Here is a 26,001-nt window from a genome sequence, read left to right as displayed (position 1 = left end):
AGACTTGAGTAAATTTACTCTGCCTTTCCCAGTTTTCTTAGAGTATATGGCTGTTTCTGTATGACTCCTGCCTCATCCTGTGCCAAGAATGAACTAATCTAAAGGATGCATTAGACTGTGCAGTGAAGGAGAGATTGCTAGTAGGAATCCAGACCGATTTGTTGCTGAAATGAAGCACTGTGTACAGAGGACGTCAAGAGAGAGCATGATGCCAGGGCAAGGAATCCAGCTTTCAGGTCGATGCAGTGTCCACAGCAGGAGCCCATCGTGTGTGACACTGTCAAGTTAGAAGTTTTGTAACAGAGAGGATCCATTTGGTTTAACTTCAGGTGACTGGATTTTAGTTGGATTAGTCTGAGTTTGTCACCACTGGTTCAGTATACAGTCAGTGGAAGAGTCACCATATCCAGACTTTGGCTCAGCCATGCCATCCCAAACATTTGGTTTAAGATTTAAAATGGCTTTTTTAAGTTATTGTATAAGTTATATAAATATATTTAACTTAATTTTATTAAGTTAATGGCTTTTTTTTAAGATTTAAAATGGATTTTTAAATGGCCACTGGACAAATGCACTTCCAAAAATGTGTGCTTTATTGTCTGTGGGGCAGCTGGCTAACTAGCTCTGTGTTTGGCATCTACAAATAACAGCATTAACATTGGTTAAGACTCTGGTCACTAAGCATGTGCTCTCCTTTTTCTGCCTGCCTAGATCGGAGCCTGGAGTCTGATTTGCAGAGGTGTGGAGGAAGCACTGAATGGCATCAGGATTTTAGTGATTTTAGTCTTCATTACTTTGCCTCAGTCCTTCACCTGTAATGGTAATACCAGGACCCTCTCAACATTTTTTCTGTACTGTACACAGTCTGACTTTGCATGTGTTCTCTGCATCATGTCTCGGAATTGCAGTTTCACAGTGACCTTTCCTCTTCTTATCAGTAGCACAGATATCCTTCTTCTGGGCTTGATCTGATAAAAATTTTATCTGCCTCAGTTTAGGATAGCTGCATTGCTTGTGGCTGATCAGGTCAACCTTAAGACTTCAATATTATATGCAATGTCTTTGTCCATGTGACTGGGAGAAAAACAGATACAAAGCTGTTTTTATCCCTTTTTTCAGTTACCCAGAGCTCCTATTAAGAGCTAGAGAGTTGCAAGATATCAGACCTGAAGCTAATTACTGCTCAGGGACTGGATGTTACTTGTCCTGGGCATTGAGCCAATGTAATTTTGGGAATAAGTCCCTATTTGGAATAAGAACAAAACATTTCTTTATTATTGAGATCTAAAAGTAAATATATAAGACTTTTCTGTGTCATATAAGTGTTTATAAGTCATTATAAATTCACAGCAAATAACACAATATACTGCTTTTTTGTCACTCTGGAAATAATATCTCCTACACTGACAATTGTGCAACATATTAAGTTGTCATGAATTGCTTCTCCAAGATCAGCTGTGCTGACTCTTCTGAAAACAAATAAAAATCAAAGATCTTAATCAAAGACTGAGGATAAATATCAGTTAAAGATCTGCAATTGTTTTCTTCAAAGTTTTAATGTATCTTTCTCCCTCTTCTTGCTTATTCTCTTTGTCGAGTATATTGGACAGGTGGGTGTGAGTTAAACTGATAAGTGTTTTTTTTTTGTGGACAGGCAAAATATGTGGAGGCTGGAGATTTTTAGGTTTGACAAGCTGTAGTGGCTGGAGTCCAAGCAAGCATTACAGAGCTGCATCAGAAGCTGAGCGAGCTGTGTTACATGTGCTCTGCCACAGGACTGGAGGGAGGCTGAGCCTCCTAGGCTTGGGGATGACACTATAGCTTCGTGTTGTAGCTGTATATGTTCGTGGCTGTTTGGGTACAGGCACAAATGTAGAGTTTCAGTGATGAGAGAGATTTCTAATTCAATGCCAATTCCTTTTTCAGTTTTAGGTGGTGATCTGCAGGCAGTACTGATGTTAACGCTGTATCTTGGTAGCAGGGTAATTTGGTTGCCATGTGAATATAAATCTGCAGGGGAAAAATTGAAAGCCTATTATTGCAGTTTACCAAGTATCCTGTGGTGTTCCTCAGAAAAGATTGCAAATTACATTCTTGCATATTAAAAAAGCAGCTGCTGCCCTTGAAATCGCAGAATACCCCTACAAGTGCTTTATGTTACACTTGCACTAAATTTTCTGAGAAACCTGAACAGATTCTTTCTGTCTGTATTTCACAGATTACCTGTCTGCTGTTTGATAAATACTTCAACTTTAGATCACAGCTCAGTAACAAACCCAAAGGAAAAAGAAGAGATCCTGGAAAGATGACTCTTTTTTTATGCTGTCATTTATTAAAATAATTTCTGTAAGGGAATGAGGAGGGATAAGCTCCACCAGCTCTGATGGGCTGGTATAAGGGCTCTGCAGAATTTCAGTCGCTATCATGAAGTTACATTTTTCCATATGAATAGCTGACCTACAGCTCAAAATCTTCGGGCCCAATTTGTGAAATATAACACATCCTTAAGGTCATTCAATTTCTTAACGATTAGTGTGGCAATAGTGTCTGTGTTCTGAGGAACAGTGAAATGAACACTCCTCGATGCAAAGCTGCAGATGATGCTTCAATCTAAGATTAAGGCTTGTAACACCAGCTCACCTGTGAGTTGATGACAATGATCGTGCTTTCTATTGATCTGTGTCATCATGCAAAATTGGTTCACTTTACTGTAGGTTAACCTAACACTTCCACTGACTGGTATTGTGTTTTTGACTCAGTGACAAATAATTCCCTGTCAGCTGCTAACATCTGGGTTAAATTTGTGCCAGGAGTGCCTAAAATCACAGCCATCCTCACTTGTGGCGTTGTTGGCTTGATGCCTCTTTTCGTGTAGAGCGTGGCAGTACTGTATGAATGTTTTGAAATGGTAAGTAAAATAATTTGGTATGGCAATAGCTACTACCATTTGTTTTGGTCCGTAATGGTACTACGTTTACATCTGTAAAAGATGTTTTATGTATCATATTAAATGATTATCTTGCATTAAATAAGAGTGTACCATAATGTAATTTTTCTGATGTATTTGTGAGAGGGAAAATAAGATTTTGTTATTATTTTTAAAAAGAAGTATTTAACAACAGTTTACATTCTGTCCTGTCTACCTTTGGATCTAATAGAGCAGAGTAAATTCATTTTAGAGTGAAGTATACGTGATGTAAAAACATATTAGGGAAAAATCATTTGTGGTGCTCAGTGTCACTGAAGCATTAGAAAAATGCATCAATTTCTATTTAAGGTTAATAGGACTGTGGTTTTGTTCACTTTATTGCTATACGTAACTCTAGTGGTGCATGTAAAAATGTACACAGAATGGAGAGACACCAGCCTTCTCTGTTAACTTGGGAAGGGCTTGAATACTGTGTTCTCAAGCACCAAAAAGTGGTGTTTAGTAATTAAACGGGAAGGTCAAAAGTAAAAGCATGAGCAGTGATGGGAGATTCACAGCAGAGAGCCAAAGTGCGAAGTAAGATGCTCTTTTTAAGGTGTGCATTGTAGTTCCTGCTTCCATTTTGCATTAGTTCAAGGGAACTATATCACTTAAGTTTGTTTAAAAAGATTTTGTGGGAATAATGTCTTCATATCATTGTTCACATTACATAATGTTCAGTGAAGGTCATGCTTCTGAAAAAATGATGACAGGTCTTGTTGGCCAGCCTTGTCATCTTCATATTCCAACAGCAGAATGGAAACGTCTTGGGCGCATTTCATTGCCCTTTGGTGAGAAGCATTAGAACAGCTTTGCTTGGCTTCAGCTTTTTTCCCCCAGCAGTGTGTTCCTCGGGATGAACTGAGGCAGGTTGCAGACATGAGACCTTTGAGGGACCCACTGTGGTGTATGCTGGGTGTTCCTCTGCCTCCCCAGCTCCACTGGACTGAAATGTGCCCTGTACTTGATGCCAGGAAGTCAGAAGCAATGCAAGGTCTTCGAGTGTCGGACTCAAAGGGCTCTGCTTGCTGTCCAAAAAAAAATGTTTTTCATTCTAAAAGTCTGTTTATACTCTCAGGAGAAAGAAAATTGGGTTTTAGAATGAATTTTTGACCATGCAAAAACAGTAGCATCACATGGAATGTTGTCCCACATCTCTAGAGTCAGTGGGTCTGGATTCTGGCATGTCTGCTTGATATCACTGGAGTCCTCTATAAAAACAAAGCAAGGGGCCAGTTGTGATTCTTGGGCTCAATCTGTTGATCTTTTTTTTTTCTTTTTTTTTTTTTTTCCTCAAATGAAAAGTTCTTTTAAAACATGGGGTTTGGGAGGGAAGCTTTCTGGGAGGACAGTTTTCTGCTGAATATTTATCAGTGTCACTTGTGCTGTACTATGTCATGAGCATGCTAGTAGAAAGGAAGGGAGGCATGCTCATCCATAGAGGCCTCACTGTGTCTTCTGTACTCCCTTCTCCTCAAGTGCTTCATAGCTCCCTTGTAGGACACAGATCTTCGTTAAGGCACTTGCACAGTCCTTTCTTCTTCTGAATTCATTAATTCCAGATTGTAGGGTTTTTGAGTCAGATTTATGATTTGTAAAGAACCTCATAGAAGTCTTCCTTTGATCACAATTCTCCCATGTGCTACAGTTTCCTTTAACTTTTCTACATCTTTTAAGATGAGGGGGAAAGTACATTGTTTAATACTACAGAAACCAATGGGAAGGTACCAATTTAAACAATTTCTTATTGCCACCCTCTCTTGTAAACCCTCAGAAAGTAAGAGAATTATGTTCATTACTCTTGATTTTAACAGGAAAATGTTTGGTATGGTACTTGAAAAGTTGCTTCTGTTTGCAGGCCTTAGAGTTCCTTTCAGACAAGTGACATAAAGACCTGGCTTTTAGAGTAGACCATGTTCTGCACATCTCAGCTGTTTTAGGGTACTGTAATGAAGAATCATGCTTTATCCCTTCCAGCTTTATTTTCTTCTCTTCTCATACTCACTGTGACAGAGCACTGGGATGTCATCATTAACATTCTTTCTCACAAAAATACTTCAGTGGAGAGACGTTTTCTTTTGAAGTAGCTTAGTGGCTGCTTACACTAGACATAAAGTGCTCTAAAAAGTTACTGATAAATCTTGTGGTCTTTTATGCTGCAATACTGTGATGTTTCAATGACTTGAGCTGAAACTTCTATGTAGTGGATTTTACATCTTCGAAGGTTTAGTGTTAAAGCAGATGTGGCTATTGTTATTATCCAGTGAAATCAGAGTATACAGTTTAGTCCTGTTTTGGCTTGAAAGCTGTGAAAACTTCTGAGCAGAGAGTGTCCCGAGTTATTTTATTCTCTGTGCTTGGTGCATTCCATTTTTGAGAGACACAACCCCAAATTAATGTGCAGAAGTCTCAAATGGAAATTTTAGTACTAGTTCAGTCATATGTTTTTCCAAATATAAGATTGTGTCCTGGATGCTTAGCTTAAATTATGATGTTTTAAAATAACAATAGTGTGTAAGAATATACACAATAATGGTGAGAGATTGCTTTCTTCAGTCTTCTTCTTTTCTCTTTCTTGTATATTAAAGTAATCTGTGTTCTCTTGCTTCATTTTACAAGAGAGAGATGTGGGACGTTCTCTCAGGTGAGGTACTCATTTAACTCTTACCAACTTCTGAGGGAGTCAGTTTTTTAGTCACAATTGTGATGTTTAAGGGACGTTAATAATGTTTTTTTTTTTTTTTTCATTACTGTACATCTAAATGGCTAATTTCTGTTACTACAAGGAAGCAACCCACCAGAGTAAAAGGCAAGCAGAAGGACATAGAGTGCAGACTGCTGAAATTTATTTTCTAGGTTCAGTGCTGGGGCCATTGATCTACTGGTCCGTGCCTGGAGGATATTGTCTCTGTTTCTCTTCCCAGAGATTACATCAGTTCATTCATACAGGCTGGAGCACCCGGAGAAATGCCGTCTCTGGTCCTGCTGGTACCAGGAGGGCGGCCTAGGCGAGGGAGGTGCAGCTCTGGCAGGGCCTCCACATCAGGGCCCGCTGCGAGGCCTCGCTGTGCCGGCTTCCCTCCGGTCACCTGTGCTTCCTTCTCCTGGGGTTTCCATGGCAATTGTTTTCTGCTCCTCTTTGATGTGCCTCCTTGAAACTCATAAGGCTTAATCAGACGTTGCTCCTTGCTGTCATTCTTTGAATTTCTTGCTAAACAACTGCGTGGTGGTTTTGTTGTTTTCCACCCACGAGGCCATACGGGGTAGTTGCTCTGTCATGTCAGGTCGTAGGTGTAGTGAGGATGGTAAGGTTAATTAGTTTGTGTGGCTGCAGGCCTCCTCTCTGGCATGCCCTTGACAGGTGTGCTCGTTTCTTTACCTGGAGTCCCTTTAAATGATGAAAAAATGTATCTTCTGGAAAGAAGAAGTATGGATTGATTTCTTTAAGTATGAACAGGTCATGAAATTAATATGTGACACTATCTTTTTCCTTAAGTTTAGTGGTGTTTCTGTGGTGGCATTGATAGCCTACAGTCTCCAAGTGTAAAGGGGAGGAAGTGTAATTCCACCAGATTATCTCAGGACTGCTGAAGTATAAAACAAGTGTTCTACTCAGTTTAGATTTTGGATCATCCTTGAATCAGCATCAGAACATTGGCAGTGCAAACTTACCTGTCTTTCATTGCTTAAAAGGAAGGAAACTTTTCTGATAGAATAAACACATTTTCAGGCTTGCTCCCTGTACTGCAGCCCCCAAGCACTATTACAAAAGAAGCAACGGTGTTGGTTTTTCCTATTTGTGTCATGGCAGATGCTATGATGCACGTTGCTCAGAATGTAGCTGCTACAGCACCCGTCCTTCACCCTATTGTGGTTCTTGTCCCTATCTCAATAGGGACTTTCTCAGACCTATCTCAATAGACTTGTGAGTTGGAAAAAAAAATTTTTTTTTTTTTTTTAACTATTGCCACGAATGATGTCATCTTATCCTTTTCTGTTTTTATCGTGCTTATAATGAATTCTGACCACAAATCTTAAAATGTAGATCTCTCTGAAGTAAGAATTGCAGCAGAGTTTGGTGCACTTTTGGAAAGTTTATACATGTGACACTGAGACTTGCTGAGATTTTGTGCTTAATTTAAATAAAGTTTTTTTCTGAAGATTTTATAGAACTTAAGCTGGAGGCCCCTGGGATCATCTGATCTGACCCACGTATGAATCATAAGCCCATAACTTGCATCCAGCTATTCGTAAATCAAGCCTAAATATATATGCAAGACTAGAGCCTGAAGACGTTTGACTGAAGTAATCTTTTAGGAAGGGAAAACATCGAAATATGTTGAGTTCACATTTCTTGGATGTGGAGATGCAGTGCCTAATTATCTTTTTTTTTTTCAAATTCATAATTAAAATCTTTCTGCTTTCATTTTCCACTGCTTTTGTTCTGTTGTGCACTAGATTAGAGAGAACTTTTAGTGCTTTTTCTTCTCCCCCTGTGAAGACGTGTGAACTACAGACAATTCCTAGCTTTCCTTTTAGATCAGCTAAACGTTTTGAACTCTTAAGATTCTCATTTTAAGGCATTTTCTACAGTCCTCCAGACATTCCTGTAGCTCTGTTCTTTACTCAACTGAACTTTTTCCTTATCCTTTTAAAATCTGCAAACTGAAGCTGTATTCAGTATTTTTTGTCTCAGTAATCTTAAAAAGATCTTGTGTAGAGATTAGAAATCTTGCCTGGGCTTTAGTCCAAGTCTGAAACTGAACTGTTTTACAGCTTGCTTCTTTTTATGGCCATATTTGAATGCAGCTACCGTGGCTTCAGGAACAAAGTTTCTCACAAAGTCCAGGGAGAATCTCATTGTGGTCTTCTGGTGGGTGTATTGAACTTCAGGGCAGTTACGTATCGAACTGAGTCACAGGCAAAATCTACCTTTTGTTCTTGAAGAGAAAGTGAATTTATTTTGATGTGATAAATCAGAATGCCTGTTATGACAGCTGTTATTTTGGCATGCTACTGAATGAGGAAGAGAATGCAATCTTAAGTTTAATTGCATGTATTTGTAACTCTGGTCTTGTCCAAGTACTCCGAAATCGTATAAATTGTTTTTCAGCATGTGATCTATTAGCTGAAGCATACCTGAGACTGACTTTGCTTTGGCTAAGCAAAATGAAGTGTGATCTTAAAAATGACATTTTTAATAGATGATTGTGGTGGTTTTACCCTGCTATACAGCTGAACTCCGCCACAACCACTCTCTCACTCCCCTTCCTCAAAGGGAAAGGGGGAGAAAATTGGATGAAATGGGCTCAAGGGTTGAGATAAGGACAGTGAGATCACCCCCCCAATTATGATCACAGGTAAAACAGACTCGGCATAGAGAGATGAATGTGGTTTATTACCTATTACTAACAGACTAGAGCAGTGAGAAACTAAAAGCAAACTAACAATACCTTCCCCCCCACCCACCCTTTTCTACCTCTTCCCCCTGAGTGTCACAGGTGAATGGGGAAGGGGGACCATGGTCAGTCCCTGACGCTTTGTCTCTGCTGCTCCTTCTCGATCCCTCTCTGCCCCTGCCCCAACGTGGGGTCCCTCCCACGGGATGCCGTCCTTCCCGAACGGAGCCTGCATGGGCTGCCCACAGGCAGCAGCTCTTCAAGAACTGCTCCCACACGGCTCCGTACCATGGGGTCCATCCCCCAGGAGCAAACTGCTCCAGCACGGGTCCCCCACGGGCGGCAGCTCCCCCCAGGCCCCCTGCTCCTGCATGGGCTCCTCTCCACGGGCTGCAGCTCCGGCCCGGGGCCTGCTCCTGCGGGGGCTCTCCATGGGCCGCAGCCTCCTCCAGGCCACATCCACCTGCTCCACCGGGGGCTCCTCCATGGGCTGCAGCGTGGAGATCTGCTCCGTGTGGGACCCATGGGCTGCAGGGGGACAGCCTGTTCCACCAGGGGCCTCTCCACAGGCCGCAGGGAAACTTGTGCTGCGTGCCTGGAGCACCTCCTGCCCTCCTGCTGCACTGACCTTGGGGGCTGCAGGGCTGGTTCTCGCTCCTCACTCTCCCAGCTGCTGTTATGCAGCAAGGGTGTTGTATTTTTTTTTTTTCCCCTTCCTTCAATCTGCTCTCCCAGAGTCCCAAACAGCATCACTCATGGCTCAGCTCTGGCCAGTGGCAGGTCCCTTTTGGAGCCTTCTGGAGCTGGCTCTGATCTGACATGGGGCAGCTGCTGGGCTTTGCTCACAGGGGCCACCTCTGCAGGCCCCCTGCTACCAAAACCTTGTCATGTAAACCCAAGACAATGACATAGAGATACATCTCTCTCTATATATATAATCTTTATAGATAACTATGTGTCTATATAAATATCTGTCTTTATTATAGATATAGATTTATGCATGTGTACGTGTACATTTATAAATAGACACACACCTTTGGTTTGTAATCCTGAGAAGCCAAAAAAAAAAAAACCTGAAACTTTCATGGGGCATCACACTGTTTAGGTGTTTCCAATATGGGAGCTATATTTTAGTCCTGTAGAACTGGGAAAAAAAATCCCAACTGATTTTTGAACTACGAAGAGATCTAGGAAAATATTTCCTATCTGTGTAACGTTTTTGGTGTGATTTTAAGGTCTCAATTATTGTTAGGTGGCTACAGGCTTGACTAACTCCAATACAGAGGGATAAGACGTAGGGTTTTTTTTCTCTAGAATCATAAATTCTTAGGAATCTCAAATATGAGATCTGAACTGCAAATGATACTGTCATAGGGGTTTATGTTCTGGAAGAAAGTAGAGCCTAGCTAGTTTTACTCTCAGTGGTGGTCAGGAGGGGTTGATTTATTTGTGGGTTTTCCATCTTGCATTTATTTTAACTGGAACAAAATATGCCAAAATCTTGAGGTGCCCAGTGTAGACAAAAGCATGGTACTGGATTGTGTAGTTCTTGGGTATGTTCCAGCATGCAATTAACTTGTTACTGTATCTTAAGTGACTTCACTATTAAAAACATGCCATTAAGGGGAAAAAATGCATTTTTACTCTTTTTTTTTTCTTCCCAGATTTAATTAGCTTTACTGAAACAACTTATGGAAATAGGTATTATCGTTGGCAAAGGCTTTATAAATGTTTCACTACTTTAATGCCTAATATCTACACTTAAATATTTTAAAAGAATAAATACTAATAATTTGATATTCTTTGTATTTATTATTGAAGATAATTATTGTAATCTTAAATTCTTTTAATATACTGGGTTGCTCTCTAAATCATTGTGTCAATTGTTACTTGCTCCATCATTTTTAAAATAAATGAAATCCTTGCAGAAACTCTAAAACCAAAGAATCTGTAATTAAGAAGAATGTCCATTAGTCATGAACAAGTATTTCCTGGAAGTAAAATTTATAGTGAAGGATTTTGGATTTGGAGAGACAGTGACTTTTTTTTTTTCTTAAAAGCATTTTGGAATGCAGAGTAACTGCTAGAAAAAATATTCACTTAAAATCCTTCCTTTGTAAGGCTGTGATGAGTCACAGAGCAGACTGCTAGTAATGGATCAAATCTTTGTACAGATTTTGATGATTGAAATTCTGGCTCTCTCTTGCCTCTCTAAGAGTTGAATATTGCTTGTGTGAGTTTAAATCTCTCTCTCTCATCAGCTATTCCATTACAAAATGGGTAAAGCATTCATATTGTGGCTGTTTTTCGTGAATGCTTTTCAAATGCTAGAAAGCATTACTAAGATGACTAAAGCAGTATGACTCTAGGATGAAGGTAACTTTCGGATGGATAATGTCCTTTGGTGACGCGTTAGTAACTTCACATGCTGATAGCATTTGATCTCTTATGGCACTGTTTATAATGACAGATGTGTAAGAATTTGTTGCCAGATTCAAAGAGGCATTTATTTTCAAGCTGTACAGTAAATTAAGACATCTAAGGTCAACTAGCCACTGAAGTCTTCCTTGTATGTTGTAAAACTGTATCTGCTTTAATCTCCCAATATGGCAGCAGTGATGGCTTGGAGAAGTATGGTCCTGCTGGTGGCCTGTGGGGTGCTCGGATTTGCCTCATGCTCTTCCTGGGAGGAACAGGGAGTGGTGGAGTTGCAGGCACACACTACACAGCCAGGGCTTTTCAAGCCACCAGGAGCTGTGCCATTCCTCAAAGGGAGCAGGGAGACAGCCCCTCTTAGTAGCACTTCTTCTGGCCTTCATTCTTCTTCTGGCCACCTTGCATTGGGTGACCAACCCTAGATAGGTTATTCTCCTCTAATTTTTGTGAGGGCACTTGAAGGAAAAACAGGCAGATGTGTTTGGCTGCTGTTTTGGGGGAGGGCATGAAAGAAGTGTCTTGGACAAAAGAAGACACATACTCTGAAGGGTTCAGGATGGATGGTCTGGGGCCGGTGGGGTGGGATGGAGCCATGGTGCTGCCTGGAAGCAGCGAGCTGCCTCTCCCAGGCTGGTTCCGAATCCTTGCTCTGGCCTCTGCAGCTGCTGAGGTGGGATCTTGCTGGCCTTCTTTCAGCTTCTGCCAGAATAACAGTTTATGCTTTTTTTTAGAAAGATTTTAAGTCCTCCATTGTTTCACTGCTTCTGCATAATAGTCTTTTATAACACAGGAATCTCAAATAGTTGCAACTTGACTGCAAGATGTGGCAATTGGTTTTCTTTCTTTTCAGCCCTGCAAGCAGACTGTAAACCCGTACCAGGCTGTTATTACTCCCCAAGCAGACAGTTTTCTAGGCATGAAGGAGAGGAATGTTCGCCTCTTTGGGGGCAGTGTTTTGACAGTTGAGTTCAGCTGTATTTTTACCAGTCCTGTTTTGTTGACTGAATTTGCCTTGCAGTACTTTAAAAGATTTCATAGAAAAACTGTCTGTAATCGTTTAAAAAAATGCACTTTTTAATGGTAATGTATTGTGCTGTTTGATGAAAGATTAATAGGATGATAAAAAGCAATGTATTTTGCTGTTTTAAAATACTGATTACTCTTTGCTTAATGATTTGCATCTTGAATTGAGCTTAATGGAAAAACTATCCTGAAATGAAAAACAATCTTCACCAGCGCTATCTGTCATGCTGGGTAATTTTTCTTCTTCATCTCCATGTCTAGATAAGCTGCAGCAAGTAACAAGAGAATGCTCTTTCCAATTCCCAGTCTTTCCAATTCAGAACTTCTAGTAGGAGAATGGCCTACTTAAAATCTTTTGCAAGCTTGGCTGTGAAGTGTGGTTTCTCAGAGAATCAAAATGACTTTCCCTGGAAACCTCTTTTTTCCCCTCTTCTTTGTGGCTTTGATAATAATAATAAACCCCCTTTCTAACTGAAGAGTTGTTTGTTTGGATTTCTAGGTTCTTCCTAGTAAGCAGGAAGGCCAGTATTTACTCCACAAGTGATCTCCAAGTACGAGCAGCATGTCAGGCTGCTCATCAGGGCTACAAAGATGGTGAAGGGTCTGGAGGGGAAGGCGTATGAGGAGCGTCTGAGGTCCCTGGGTTTGTTCAGCCCAGAGCAGAGCAGGCTGAGGGGAGGCCTCATGGCGGCCTGCAGCTCCCTCACGAGGGGAGGGAAGGGGCAGGCACTGAGCTCTGCTCTCTGGGGACAGCGACAGGACTCGAGGGGATGGCATGGAGCTGGGACAGGGGAGGGTCAGGCTGGGTGTTAGGGAAACGTTCTGCACCCAGAGGGTGGTCTGGCACCGGGACAGGCTCCCCAGGGCAGTGGTCATGGCACCGAGCTGCCGGAGTTCAAGGAGCATTTGGACAGCGCTCTCAGACATAGGGTCTGGTTTTGGGGTGGTCCTTTGGGGACCCAGGAGTTGGACTTGATGATCCTTGTGGGTCCCTTCCAACCTGGGATATGACTATGATCACATGGGCTGCAGAATACAGGGAGATGGAAAGGAAACCAGGAGAACATAAAGGCTGTGCTTGATCCTCAGTTTTTGTGAGTTTTCACAGAGATGGAGGGGAGACAGAAATGTAGAAAGCCTGGGTGAATCACCAAAGATAAACTTATCAATGCCCATAGGTAGTTTTGCATAAATGCCCTGTATCAAATGTGAGAGAAGGTATATCTAGAGATCAAGGGAATGTAAAAGAACTAAGGTTGAAGCAGTTACACTGGGAGAGCAAGAAAAAAGATAAAAAAGCTGTGTGCTATTTTTTAGCACCATGCTTTCAAGTGGATGCAAGCATTCAAGGGTTTTGAAGAATTGGTAGCAGAGTGGAGTTTTGGAACAAGTAAATTCAAGGCATTTTAATCTTACTAGGGAAAATAACATTTCTCGAAGTTCATATATGCTGTGATAGATTCATATCTTCAACCTGTTTTGAGGACTTTTTTTAGAAGTTACAGCAAGAAGTATGTTCACCTGTGAAGTGTCACAAAAGTTCTAAGCTTTAGTAATCTTGGCCATTTAAAACAGTCTGGGCTAGACTTAACTAGTTTACATTTAGCTTCAATATCTACTAATGTAATCACATCTAATCATGGAAACCCATCTATCTACAGAGGGCTGCATATTTGTTTTATAATACTTCATACTTCTGTAATTACATATAACAAGCTGTATTCCTGCGCTTAGCAGTGGCTTCGGGGTATGGAAGAAGAAACTAATGGAAAATGGATAATTCGCAACTTCTTGTGTACAGGCTTCTCAAGTTGCTTTATCTGTTTTCATCCAAAAGCAAAGCAGCCCTTAGAACCCAAGTCTAATCCCAAAGCTGTGTTAATGCAAAGCATTTGCATACAAAAAGAGCTACTTGTGTGAAGGGTAATAAGAAAAAAAAGGACTTCAAGTTTGATGTTGTTTTGCAATAATGTAAAATTGGTCTTCTTAAAAATAAGAAAATCTGAGCATACTGCTGGATAATCATAAATGTTTTAATGTGCTATTTTTTTTATTTGTTTCTTTCCAGATTTGAACATGGAATTCAACCCATCAGATCATCCACGGGCCAGTACAATATTTCTCAGTAAATCTCAAACAGATGGTAGGTTACTGAATTTATTACAGTATTCACTACTGCAGTTATCTGTGAAGTCTTTGATAGAATGTATGTGATAGCTACTTAATATATAATTTCCCTCCCCCAAAAAGAGGCTTTTATAGGCATCAGATTAGAGTTGAAAGAAGCCAAACCTTTAGTTAATTATTTTGTCATACTCAGCAGTAGAAGATACAGATTTGAGTCCTGTCATGCTGAAATTATAAGATCCCAATAGTCATTGTATCAAAACTACAAATATAGGTAAGGCTTAATATATTTTAAAAAAAGTATCTGTGCAACTGTTTTTTTGTTTCTTTTTTCTTTTCTCTTTTCTTTTCTTTCTTTTCTTTTCTTTTCTTTTCTTTTCTTTTCTTTTCTTTTCTTTTCTTTTCTTTTCTTTTCTTTTCTTTTCTTTTCTTTTCTTTTCTTTTCTTTTCTTTTCTTTTCTTTTCTTTTCTTTTCTTTCTTTTCTTTTCTTTTCTTTTCTTTTCTTTTCTTTTCTTCTAACACGCTGAACAACAGGCCAAGCTTCTTGGAAATAAGATTTAGAAGTATTTTCCTGAAAAATGACAGTTTACATTAGCTTAGAAGACAGTCCAAAGTTTCCTCTGATATAGCTGATACTGTAAATGAGTTCAGTACTAAATTTTAATAACAAAACAACCCTCTTCCCACCCAAATGTTCTGTCTTTTCTCTCATTATGGATTTGATGTAATCATATATTTGTCTGGAGTATTTTTTTATTATTTCTTATTCATAGACAAAATAATCTCTCTGGAATTACATCTGTTAAGCAGGCCTCTTGATAGACTTAGTAGAATAGAAGCCATTTACTCTGGCTCTTTCATTCCCTGTTGGACATGTATGACATGTTGTTTTAGAAGTAGATGAGAATAATTGATGCAAAACACATTATTTTCTACCAAGACTTTCAAAGCAATTTCTACATTGTAATTCTGACTGTATGAATTCTTTGTCCTTCTTTCTGTTGCCTATAAATGCCATTTCTGATTTACATAGTAAATTGCAGTGTCAAGGACATCACTTTAAAAAGAAAATGTAGTTTTCACATACTCTATATTTCTTGCTAATTTTTGAGCTTGACTAGTACAAAGAGGATACATTTAGGCCCTGATTGAAGAGTTGATTATGTGAGTATATCTTTTGCCCTTCAGATTGTCCTGAATTCAGCCCTAGTTCTGTCAATGCCTTATTATGTGTAGTTTTGGATGTGATTTACCATCTTGGTCTGCTTTGGTAGTCTGTGAAATGAGTATGATAATATTTCCATAGTATACTGTGTTGTCAAGATCGATGTCTATTTTATAGTGTTTTGAGATTGTATAATCCCATATGGATGCTACATGTTTCTCATTGCAGTTTGTTGGAAAAGAAAAATGAAAAAACAATTCCAGGTCCACCAACTTAAATTATGACCATACCTGGTGATTATTCTGACTTGTAGTAATAGTGATTAATTTACTGCAAGATGGAGTTAGCTGTAAGAATTTTTTTAGTATGACAGTTTACACCCGTGCTAGGGTTGGTCTATGAAACCTTGTTCTAGCTTAAGTAATATGAATATCTTATGTGGTTTTGAGTGAGAATAATGAATTTATTGAAAAAATGCAGAAACTTTTTCAACAAGGGTATAAGATCTGTTCAACTATCCTTGATCAAGGTGGTAAAAATGCAAAGGCTTGTACAAAATAAATATTCTGCAAACAGTTAACTACTGATGTATTGCCAAAAATCATCCCATTCTGGTGGGACAACTCACTATCATAAGCATTTTGGCATTTTGCTTGGCTGTACTCTGGGCCTGTCATGGAAATAAGTGAGCTGATAGGAGTTACCATACTGTTCATAGATGTTGCCTAACACCCCTGAGTGTGTAGGTTTGTATTTTGGCAGCCTGCTGTAGAGCCTAGGGGATCCCCAAGGTGCCTGAAGTTAGTGTGGAAGGGGAGAGCTGACCTGGCAATGCTGGAAACACCTAACCTGGACATGTAACTACTTCTCTCCATTACATATATAGTGTTGGGCTGTCCTGACAGTAGACAGTAAATGAAAATATATTTATAGACAAGAAGTGCAGATGTCTAAGATACATATCGGAGAGCTGAGGAATATCAAGACTCTGGGTTTCATCCAGGATCCAGCAGTGGCTCTCGAGTGTCCATTACGTATTTGTATAGTGGGAAAGGGCTAGTCCATAACTACAGGCAAGAGTGATGTGGCAAGGTTACCGTCAGGCAGCTTCACATTTGGCTTTCTGGTAACCCACATTTGGCTTTCTAGTAACCTTGTATGCTTACAGCCTCACTGGTAAGCTTGTTGTACTGCCCTGGTACAGGAGCTGCGCTTTGAGCTGCTTGTGAGCAATATGTGAGTGAAGAGCAACAAGTTCACTACCCCAAATACAGTGAAACAGGATGTGGCATCTCTGGATGTTACATGGTCTGAATTTCCCGTTGTTCTGTGCAGCTTAGATGCCATGCTAAGGGTCTGGACCTGTCCTGTCCCTCACAGTCACTACTCTGCCTGCACCCTTAATTACCTGAGAGTTCAGTGACTCTGAAGAGGAGTTGAAGACACAATAAATATTAATTTGATACCTAACTAGAATAGCTTTTAAAATGCTTCCAGCTCTTTGTAGGAATTTACTAGGTGCTAAATCTTACATGAGTGATTCTCCCTGTTTAGGGAGATAGTAGAGAATCACCTTTTATTTCTTTAACTTGTGTGAGTACTTTATGCAAGTTCTTGTTTGTTTGGTGAATTTGGCCTGTAAACAAGATGAGCTAGGTGACTGAAAAGCCATGCACTGTTCAGTGCGTGGTTGTGGTTAAGCCAGGGTTTCCAAACCTTAGCATTCCAATAATGTCACTTCCTTTCCTTGTAATAGCAAGAGGACAGTGTTTGCTCTTTCAGGGTGCTGGTAATGGTCTTTCCTATAAGTGGGTTATGGCTGTCCTGTTTTCCTAACTTATATTAGGCCTTACACATTGAATTTATTGGCTAAATTTTGCAATATCAGTGTAACAATTGGCTTTAGACAAATAACATTCTGAAATTATATTTATACGGTAGATAGGAGTGAACTAGGCTGCATTTTATTTTTATTGTTAAGCAGGATGAGTCTCCTGTTTCTCAGACAAGACAAAATAAAATGATCTGCAAACAAAATGTGAGACATCTTCATTGATGTTATCCTCGAGGATTTAGTCTTCTGTGCTGGTGTGGGTAGCGTTGAGGTTGTCTATAGAAATTGCACAAATGAGACTTCTACTACATCTCAATGAAAAATGCATATGTGCATCCTCACACGTACATATATATATGTGTGTGTGTGTGTGTTTCCTCACTCCCTTTTATTTCAGCATATGTTTTCCTATGATAGCAAAAGTTCAATAATAACAAAAGAAAATGCCTGTAGAAATGAGAAATGAAGGAAAATAAGAAAATTTGGCAGTATCTCAGTCTCCACTTGAAGAATTTCATTCCGACTTTCAAATTTTAAAATATTAGAAAGAAAATACAAATTTTTTTCATGAAATTGTTTAAACTGTGACTCTAAATCTGTTCAGCATCATTTCATCCAAACCCCATCACTGAAAGTCAAAAGCCTGGAGTCGTAGTTAGGAGTTTATGCTGCGAAATTATGGTTAATTATAAAGCTACAGTCTGGTCTGCTGAAGACCACGTGAGCAGTAGAAAGCATCTCTAAATGCACCAAAGCCAAGTAACGGGAGAATTACCTTTTTACAACAACAGTTCTAGTGCAAGCCTGGCAGAAGTGTCTTCCTGCCTTTTTGCAACAGCTGTCTGTCCTTTTTCTAAAGGGAGGGTTGTGATCACAAAAGAGAGCAGTTGTGACAAAATGGGTTTCTGCTCTGCCCTATTTCCCATCAGCATATGTTCTGGAAAGAGTTGAGCCCTACGCCATGGCAGAACGGTCCAGAAGCACGAAAGCACAGCTGCCTTCTTGTAGTCCCTCACTGAACAATCCAGGCTAACTGAATTTCTGTTTTCTGGGAAGAATAAGGGAAAGAAGGTCAGGGTGGTGCTTGGAAGAATGTGCAGCACAAGCAGTGTTTGAACAGGGAGAAGTGAGGGGTCTGTATAAATACAGTGATACATTCTTCTGGAGACAGGAAATAGCAATGGCAATGAGCTGTTAGAGATATTCTCGCTTTGGTAAATAGATAATTGCACTTTTATAGGGAATCGAATAATATAATGGGTACAAGAAAAAAATGTGGAAGATAAAGACTAAGGTAGGGGAAAAAAGGTGATTAAAAGTTGGGGTTTGGAGTTCATATGCAGGCTGTGTTTATAGAATTTTGTCCATAATAATTCTGTGTATGCTAAAATTATGATTGTTGTCTGTTAACTGTGAAATTTTGAACACAGTTAAGTATTTAATAGCTGTTAATTTTCACCTATGTACTCTATGAGGTCTACATGCAGTTTATCAGAGATGTTTACTGCCTGTATATTGCAATATGCAATACTAGACAAACACTTGCTCTATTCTTAGAAGTGAGTACCTGTCATCATTTTGTTGTTTCCCTGGAGGTTACTTATGTCCCTTGCTGGTTATAAATGCAGTGTATGGAACTTAAGGGTAGTGCAGTGTTTTAGCAGGATTTCAAGCAGTTTAACTATTTGCTAGACAATCTGAATTTTCGTGCTCCTCCTGTTTAATTCCGTTTCTTATACAATGTCCGTAATTGTGGATCTGAGCATGTACTAAGTGACATGGCTAACATCTTGTCATGTGTGATTCTCCTTTCTGCTCCCTGGGAGGAAAATTATGTAAGGATTTTTTAAAGTTTTTTCTTATTTTCTTTTCATTTTATGTCTGCATTAAACACAATTATTTCACAGTATCCACACATACAACCTTGTTTATGTGAGATTGCTTGCTTCTAAAAAATCACGAATAATGGCTTCTCATCCAACAGGGAATGGACAGGCTAGCCTGTCGTTGCGACATTGCTCTTATTTTGCTAAGTGCATTGGGTTGCATAGCTTTCAACTCATAGTGCACCCAAGTGCATTTAATCATCTACAGCATGAAACCATTATTACTTTAATCCTGCAGTTTGATTTACGTATTAGTTGCCTCCAGACTTGTATCCTAAATGCTGTGGTATTTTCACTGGAACAGAGCTCTATGGGCTCTCTATGGGGTGAGCTAATTGGGAAAGTGCTTAAAAAAAATTAAATAGAGTATATTTAATCAGCTGTGATAAGTGTTTGCCTGACAATTAAGACTCTATACATCTGTCTCCCTTGTTGCTGCTGTTTACTTTGTGAATATTTTGGCTAATAACTGTGGCTTTGACTTGCAACCCTTGCTTGTGGTGACTAGTTCTTACCCACCAATGTAATACGCTTACATTGTTATATCGACATGAGTAATAGTTTCAGGCTTGCACCTTACCATTACAGAAGCCAGTGGTGTAATGCATCTGGTTTCAAGGCTCTTCAGTGGGAGTTAGTGCACAGTAAGCTACAATGAGAATTTGCTAACTTCATGGTGTAGCTGTTTAGGTGCTTTCATAGCTGCAAGGTAGTGTAGGCCACTTTGCAGCAAGGTGCCTCGCACAAAGGCACCGGTGATGCCCACGCAGATCTCTGGTGAAGGGTGGTGAAGGATCTGTTGCTAACCTGGACTGTAGCTTACTGCATATTAACTTCCCCACGCGGACCAACGCCTAGTGAAGTACCCAAAAGGATGAGAATTTTAATCCATCACCATACTAGTGAGCGTAAATGCCTTTGAACATACAGATACATGTTTTTCTCAATTTGATGTGTGTGTACTTGGTTAGTGCAAAAGCAATAACAATGTTACACGTAGATAGCCTCCTGTTCTTTATATTATGAATGGTTTATAAGAAGATTAATCAGGAAAAATAGTCATGTAATATTTCTATCATATTTTGTGTTTTTTGCAGTGAGAGAAAAACGCAAGAGTCTCTATATAAACCACGTAAGTGAAAATGCCTCGCTATGCAGCTTTCTCCTTGTTGTCTATATTATACAGTAAATAAGAGTTTTCACACGTTATTTCCATATTGGTGAGAGGGCGCTGGTGCTTCAAATGTCTGTTCTGCATCAGGATCCAGAAGTATAGGTGTCACCTACCGAGCTAGCAGAATGGGTCTGTTGGTTTGAGGACAGTGCCATTCTTACAGCCAGTGTCCGTAGGTTAACTGCTACCTGGGATGAAGAGCAGCAAACATCAGTATGGCTATGAAAATTACTACCAAAAAATAATCAAAACTTTAAATTGCATTTGTATGTACATTTGCTGTTGGCAGAAAGTCTGTAGCGTTTCATATTTACACAGAAGTCTTGAAATGCCTGACCAGAGTTGATGCAATGTAAATGTGTATTTGTCATGTGGTGCGTGGTGAGGACGAGGATGGAGTTTTGATACTCTTCTGTACCCTGGGCATTTCTCAGTTCAGTTCTCTTCTGTTAGAATTGAACTCCCAGGGAAGCTGAGAGCAAGTCTCCTGTAGCCTGCTTTGGGTGCAGGATCAGGCTCTCTGCCACTGCTTGTACTACCGAAGCACCTGGAACCAGCGTGGGTCCCCAAAAATTAAGCCTTGTTCTGGACTCATGCCCCGGTAAAATTGGGGAGGGAGAGAGCTAATTGTTTCTCAAATGGTGTTTGCCTTTAGGGTGAAATGGGGAAGAGTTCTCAAACTTCTCTCTATCTGGAAATGCAGTCCATTTCATGAATCATTTTTAAGCTGGTAAAGCTGCTGAAAGCAGCAGATTTGGTTTATAGCCTGTCCTCTCCCTCCCTTTGTGCTGGTGCTGATGTCTGTGCAGCTATGACTAAACTGGATTAGGGCATGCGTGCAGGTAGATTCAGCACAGCTAAAAGCGAAAACGGATTTTGTTCCTAAATGTGATTTACTTCAGTGCTTGCACCTGCACAAAGGGAGGGTGGCACAGAGGCAGGAACGAGCAGCTGAGTAGGGTGAAAAAGCAGGACTGCTTCAGTTCTTAGCAGAACTGGTTTCTGACACTTCAAAAGCAAGCTGAGATTTTCACAGTTTCCCAAGAGTTAAGATTTTGAGAAAGTCATGAAATACCACGAGGTTTATTCAATTGGTAGGGCTGGCTGCACCAGGTCAGCAGATGTTCTCTGTGCTTCCCAGCCTCTATTCCTCTGTAAAACATTCTGATTGTTTGCAGTGCATGTGAGGGTAATTTGCATTGCCGTTGCATTGTTATAAAATTGTAAAGTTAATACTCTGGGTCCCTGTAAAATTCATAATGTGAGCTTGAAGAGTTCAAAGCCAAAACAGGAATACACAGGCACTGCAAATCAAGGTATCGACAGAGTTTCTGTGTCAGGCCACCTCGCCGCATGGGTGAAATTCTCACGTGTCCCAGAATCTTTTCATGCCACGTGAAAGATGTGTTTTGCATCAGGCAGACTGGGAATGGATTCCTATGGCAGATCGAACAGAAATGGCTGTTACAAATTCTCCTGTAAGCACATTACTGCAAACCCTGGTATAAAACATTTTTAGGCAGCACTGGACTTGTTGCAGAAAGGAGAAGGATGATCATATCACTGAGGAGTTGTGCTCTTGGGGCTGGATGTAGCAGCTTGTGCAGTTGATACCGTAAGCAATACACCCTTTCCTCTTTTCCTTTTTTCAAGTATCATTTAGAGTGTTAGCTAAGGATGCAGAGATGTAAACTTTCCTCAGTCTGGTTTACATCTAAAATCTGATTTCTTTGTACTTAGAAAGTATCTCTTTTGAATTACAAATCTTAAAATAAAATAAAATAAAATAAAATAAAATAAAAAAATAAAAGCGACCTTACGATGCTCAAGTCCTTACTATAGTTTGAGGTATGTGTCCTTACAAGTTAATTAAGTTTTTAGTCAATATTCAAAGATAATCTCAATATTTTCAACTGTGGCCTGTGATATACAAGTTAGTGAGATGTTTTGAGATATGGTTGACTTGAGCACACCTGTGAGTGTTCATTCAGCACCTCCTAAGAACTGGGTCTGCTACAGTTGATGCAGAAGCTGGTGATCATTTTTGAAGTGGTTGCTGTGGCCTTCTCTACATGAAGTCTTAGCAGAAGTGGTTTGTGTAGACTTCAGGGAGCTGTTGTAATTTCCCTAGACTGCCTTGTTTGAAGAAATGCGAGGGAATAGTTAGATTTAACAGTTGTATGTGATAAATCTTGGGTAGTATTTATGTGATAAGTGAATTTACAGTATACTCTATTGGTTGATCATTTCTTTTTCACCGTTTTTCATTGTGTGTTAGGTGCATTTCTAACAGGAGCTATTGCTACTCATCTGTTTCCTTGTTGGTACTCAGTCCCCACATCTGCTCTGAAGGAATCAAGCCAGAGACATAAATTTTGGAGTGTTGTTTTCTCTTTCTTTTATGAGAACTCCTCACCATCATGCAGCACTCTTCACTTTTCTGTTTTTCCATAACGTCATCTTTTTTGTTTCTTTTGTAAGTCTGCATATACTTATTCTCCTATTGTATCAAATAACCAGGAATGTTTTTATAATACTTCTATTTTTTTTTTTATCTTTTTGTGAAATATTACTTATTTTGCAGGAAGAGTTGAACATCTCCCAGCTAATCAATGTGGTTAGCAAGAGAAGTATGAAGAAATGTTGTGCTTTTTCTTTTTTTTTAACTGCTTGTCTAGGCCTGTGTAGTAACAGATGAGAATTACACAAATAGTTTTAATTTGTTATCCAGGAAAAATGGGAAATAAATTAAAGTTGTCTCTCTGATCATATGTAACAATTTGTGGCAGTTTCTGGAATAATTTTCTGGAAGCTTAGAGGAATGTCTGTCAAATAGCTTATTTTGCTCTTATTTTCCTGTTATGGTTTTCATTTAAAAATGCACTTTCTCAGTATGATCTCAAGCCATTGTTCTTTTCCTTTCTTGCTTGCTTTTGTCTGTAGAATATTTTCATTGGCTGGATGGATTCCTCTTATCCCCAAATCCAAAGAGGGGGCTCCTGCTTTGATTTATTGTGCTTTGTCAGGGGCTGGCAGTTGCCAAGCTTCAGACTCACCTTGTCAGTAGGTGTGATGGAAGAAGCCAGCGGCCGTTCTTTTTTGGGTGGGGAAGGCAAGGGGCAAGGGGTGAAAGCAGGGATGACAGGGTGCCGTGGAGAAGCTGTCAGCTCTCGCTATTCCCACAGAACCCAGGGAGGTGACAGCCTTAGGGTGGCGTTGAAACCTTTGCACAGCTGCAGCGCTCATCTTCGTAGGGGGCTGGAAGTGTGTGGCTAAGCGAGGGAGTCGCCTACCTACAGGGTGTCTGGTGTGCTCGCTTTCTTCCTGCCTATTTTAATTTCTGAGCAGTTGCAGCCGATTGCTTTCCTTTCTCACTGAGCTGGCAGTAGTTTTTTGTTATGCCTTTAATGCTTCTTCAGTGTGCGCTTGTCTTTTCTTTTAATCTGCTTAGTCAAGCTGCTGAGGGGATAAAGATGCAGACTGAGATGGAGACATTTCCTTCTTCAGTGACGAGAGATTGCATCAGTGCCTCTGCCTGTACAGGGAGAGCAAACAGGAAGATATGTTCTATGTTTTCAGGGGGAGGGTGGAGAAAGAGTGGATTCTTATTATTACCTGAAGTAGCTAGTTTTTTGTTCTGGATGGATTTTTATTATTATTATTATCATTATTTTTTCCTCCAGGAGAAAGGAGCTGGGCAGGGGAAGGGAACGTTGTTCTTTGTCAAGTTTCTGCTACAAATTTGCCCCTTCAGACAGGATGAAAATCTTTTTTTCCCAAAGAATTTTCTTCTCCTTGACAACAGAGGCTTTTAAAGCCTATTCCATGTTTATGAACAGTAATATCTAGTAAAAATAAGGGATATTTTTTGCAGATTAGACTATTTCTGGGAAAAGGGAAATATTTCTCTTGAGCACTATTTTTTTGGATTCTGAAGACTCTTCTTCAGCCTTGTGCAACAGCTTCCTTTCAGCAGCATCTTGTTTAGAGATCTGGAAGTGGCTTTCACTATCTGCAGACCTGGGAACTGGGCAGTCAGATTCCAGCAGATGAATACCATCTTACCATTCCAAGAAGAGAAATGAACATCTGTATGTAGACCAAAGCTTTTTTCAGCAGCCTGGGGAAAAGTTTCTGGGCATCGTTAATGCCAGAAACCCAGGCCCTGTAAGCGATCCTCTTGTGATTCACATCAGGGGAGGCTTCTTCCCACTGGCAGCCCTGCTGACGGGGACTTGCAGAGAACGGAGGGGCCCTTTTGTGTGTGTTGTGTGGCACAAGCAATTTCTGTGAGCGTTTTAGCATGCTTGAAGTGACGTATGGTATTTGCTCCTGTGTAGCCCCCAAATTTTCCTGTCAGAGTGGATAAAGAGGCTGTTCTGCTTCCCTATTGTGAAACTGCTAGGCATATGACTGGTAATCAAATACTTTCAGCTAGTGATTATGAGAGTAAATATGGTACATGTTGAAGTGGGGGAACATAGCATGAAAAGTACTTGAATCCATGAAAAATGCAAAGCGAAATATAAAACATGAGATGTTTTTGTTAGGTGGACTGCCTCAGGCTGCCTATTGTAAGAGTTTATAATTGCTGTCCAAATTCTTTAAGGTATTTTAATTAACATTCCTTACTCAAAGAGAAGAACAAGATAAACTAGAAGATAGATTAAAGGCTTCTTGGGTGCTCTTGTAGCTCTCCTAGAGATTGCTTAATCTGGTTTTTGCTCCTCTCCACTGCAAGTTCATAAAAAATACAGGTCTGGAGGGGCCTTTATAGTCCATCTGGCCCATCTGGCAGGTTCCCTATACCAATGCCATTCCTAACAAATGCTGTTTAAGATGCTTTTTCAGGCTTCCTAGTAGAAGTCAGAATCAACAGGTTCTCTTTGATGCCTTAGCTGAACTTATATGCCTTTCCTAACATTTTTCATCCCCTTCATTCTTTTCCTGTCCTCTAAAGTGAAGACTTTTTAACCTCTCCTATCAGCCTCGGTGCAACGTTATATGAAGTGACAAACTTTTGTAGGGGTAGAAGCAAAGATAACTTTTAAGGTGGAATGAAAGTAGACGGGAGAATTCTTTTGCAAGATTACTGTGTAATAGTTGCTGTGCTGGGAGCCTGGTAAAGTCTCTCTGGTCAAATTGCACAACACTGGCAATTACATGCTATGTAAATATAAGCCTTCGAGCCGCTTTTAGTGTTCCAAGAAGTATTTAATCTCTTCAGGTTTGTAAAGCAAGGTGCTTTATCAGTGGTTTAGTGGGGTCTGTGTGTGCTACAGAAGGGTTTGCCAATGGTTGGTGAGCCCTCTTGGAGCTCGGTGGTACCCTAACACAGTTTTCTGTAGTTGACATGAGGAAGGACAAGCTTTGAGAGCTCAAAAAAGCTGCAAGTACAGATCTAGTCTAAGGCATCAGTTCTGAATGTTATCAAAACATTGGTGAGACTGATCAACTGAGAACAAGGCTGAATCATGTCACAGACTGGTAAGATACAACAGGTATTGCTTCAGAGTGGTTGAACTGGTCTTTTTTTATTATAATTGTAGATGTTGACAGAGAAGCGTAAGCATATGATGGTGCGGTTTCCTGTAGCTTTTGTTCAGGTGAATATAGCCCTCTCTAGCCACTAGATATAGATAATTGTGCTGTAGTGTACAGTTATGCAAGATGAAAATAAATGCAGAATTTTGCAGAGCAGTGCAAAGAACTGTCTTGCAGGACTTGCTTGATTTTTGGAAAGCACTTTGTTGACCTGTAAGATCATGTTGCTTCTGTGAATAATCTTGTCAGTACTAAATCATGTCCTGAAGCAATAAAAGATCCCAAGTTAGGAACCTCCCTTTTCCAAGTTAGAAGCAGCCCTGCTTACTGCTGTAATTTGGCTTCACGTGCACTTTTACATGCCAGTTTTGCCTAGTAGCATTTTGGCCAGTCTCTGTTGCATTGAAGCTAATGGACATAACTCCACAGATGGGTGCAAGCCAG

At 40.1% G+C, this 26,001-nt stretch overlaps 1 protein-coding gene across 1 annotated transcript in view; it reads left to right on the top strand.

The window, feature by feature from the left end:
- CCNY (cyclin Y) overlaps positions 1-26,001 on the top strand; it is a 124,933-nt gene that overhangs the window by 64,223 nt on the left and 34,709 nt on the right. The window contains 2 exon segments of the mRNA XM_040547159.1: positions 13,895-13,969; positions 19,937-19,971. Of these exon segments, the coding sequence (XP_040403093.1) occupies positions 13,895-13,969; positions 19,937-19,971 (110 nt within the window).

Source organism: Cygnus olor, chromosome 2 (genome assembly GCF_009769625.2).
Source record: "Cygnus olor isolate bCygOlo1 chromosome 2, bCygOlo1.pri.v2, whole genome shotgun sequence".
In the NCBI taxonomy this organism is placed as follows: Eukaryota; Metazoa; Chordata; class Aves; order Anseriformes; family Anatidae; genus Cygnus; species Cygnus olor.
The sequence above is the reverse complement of the archived record's forward strand: the minus strand, read 5'-3'. Positions and strand labels throughout refer to the sequence as shown.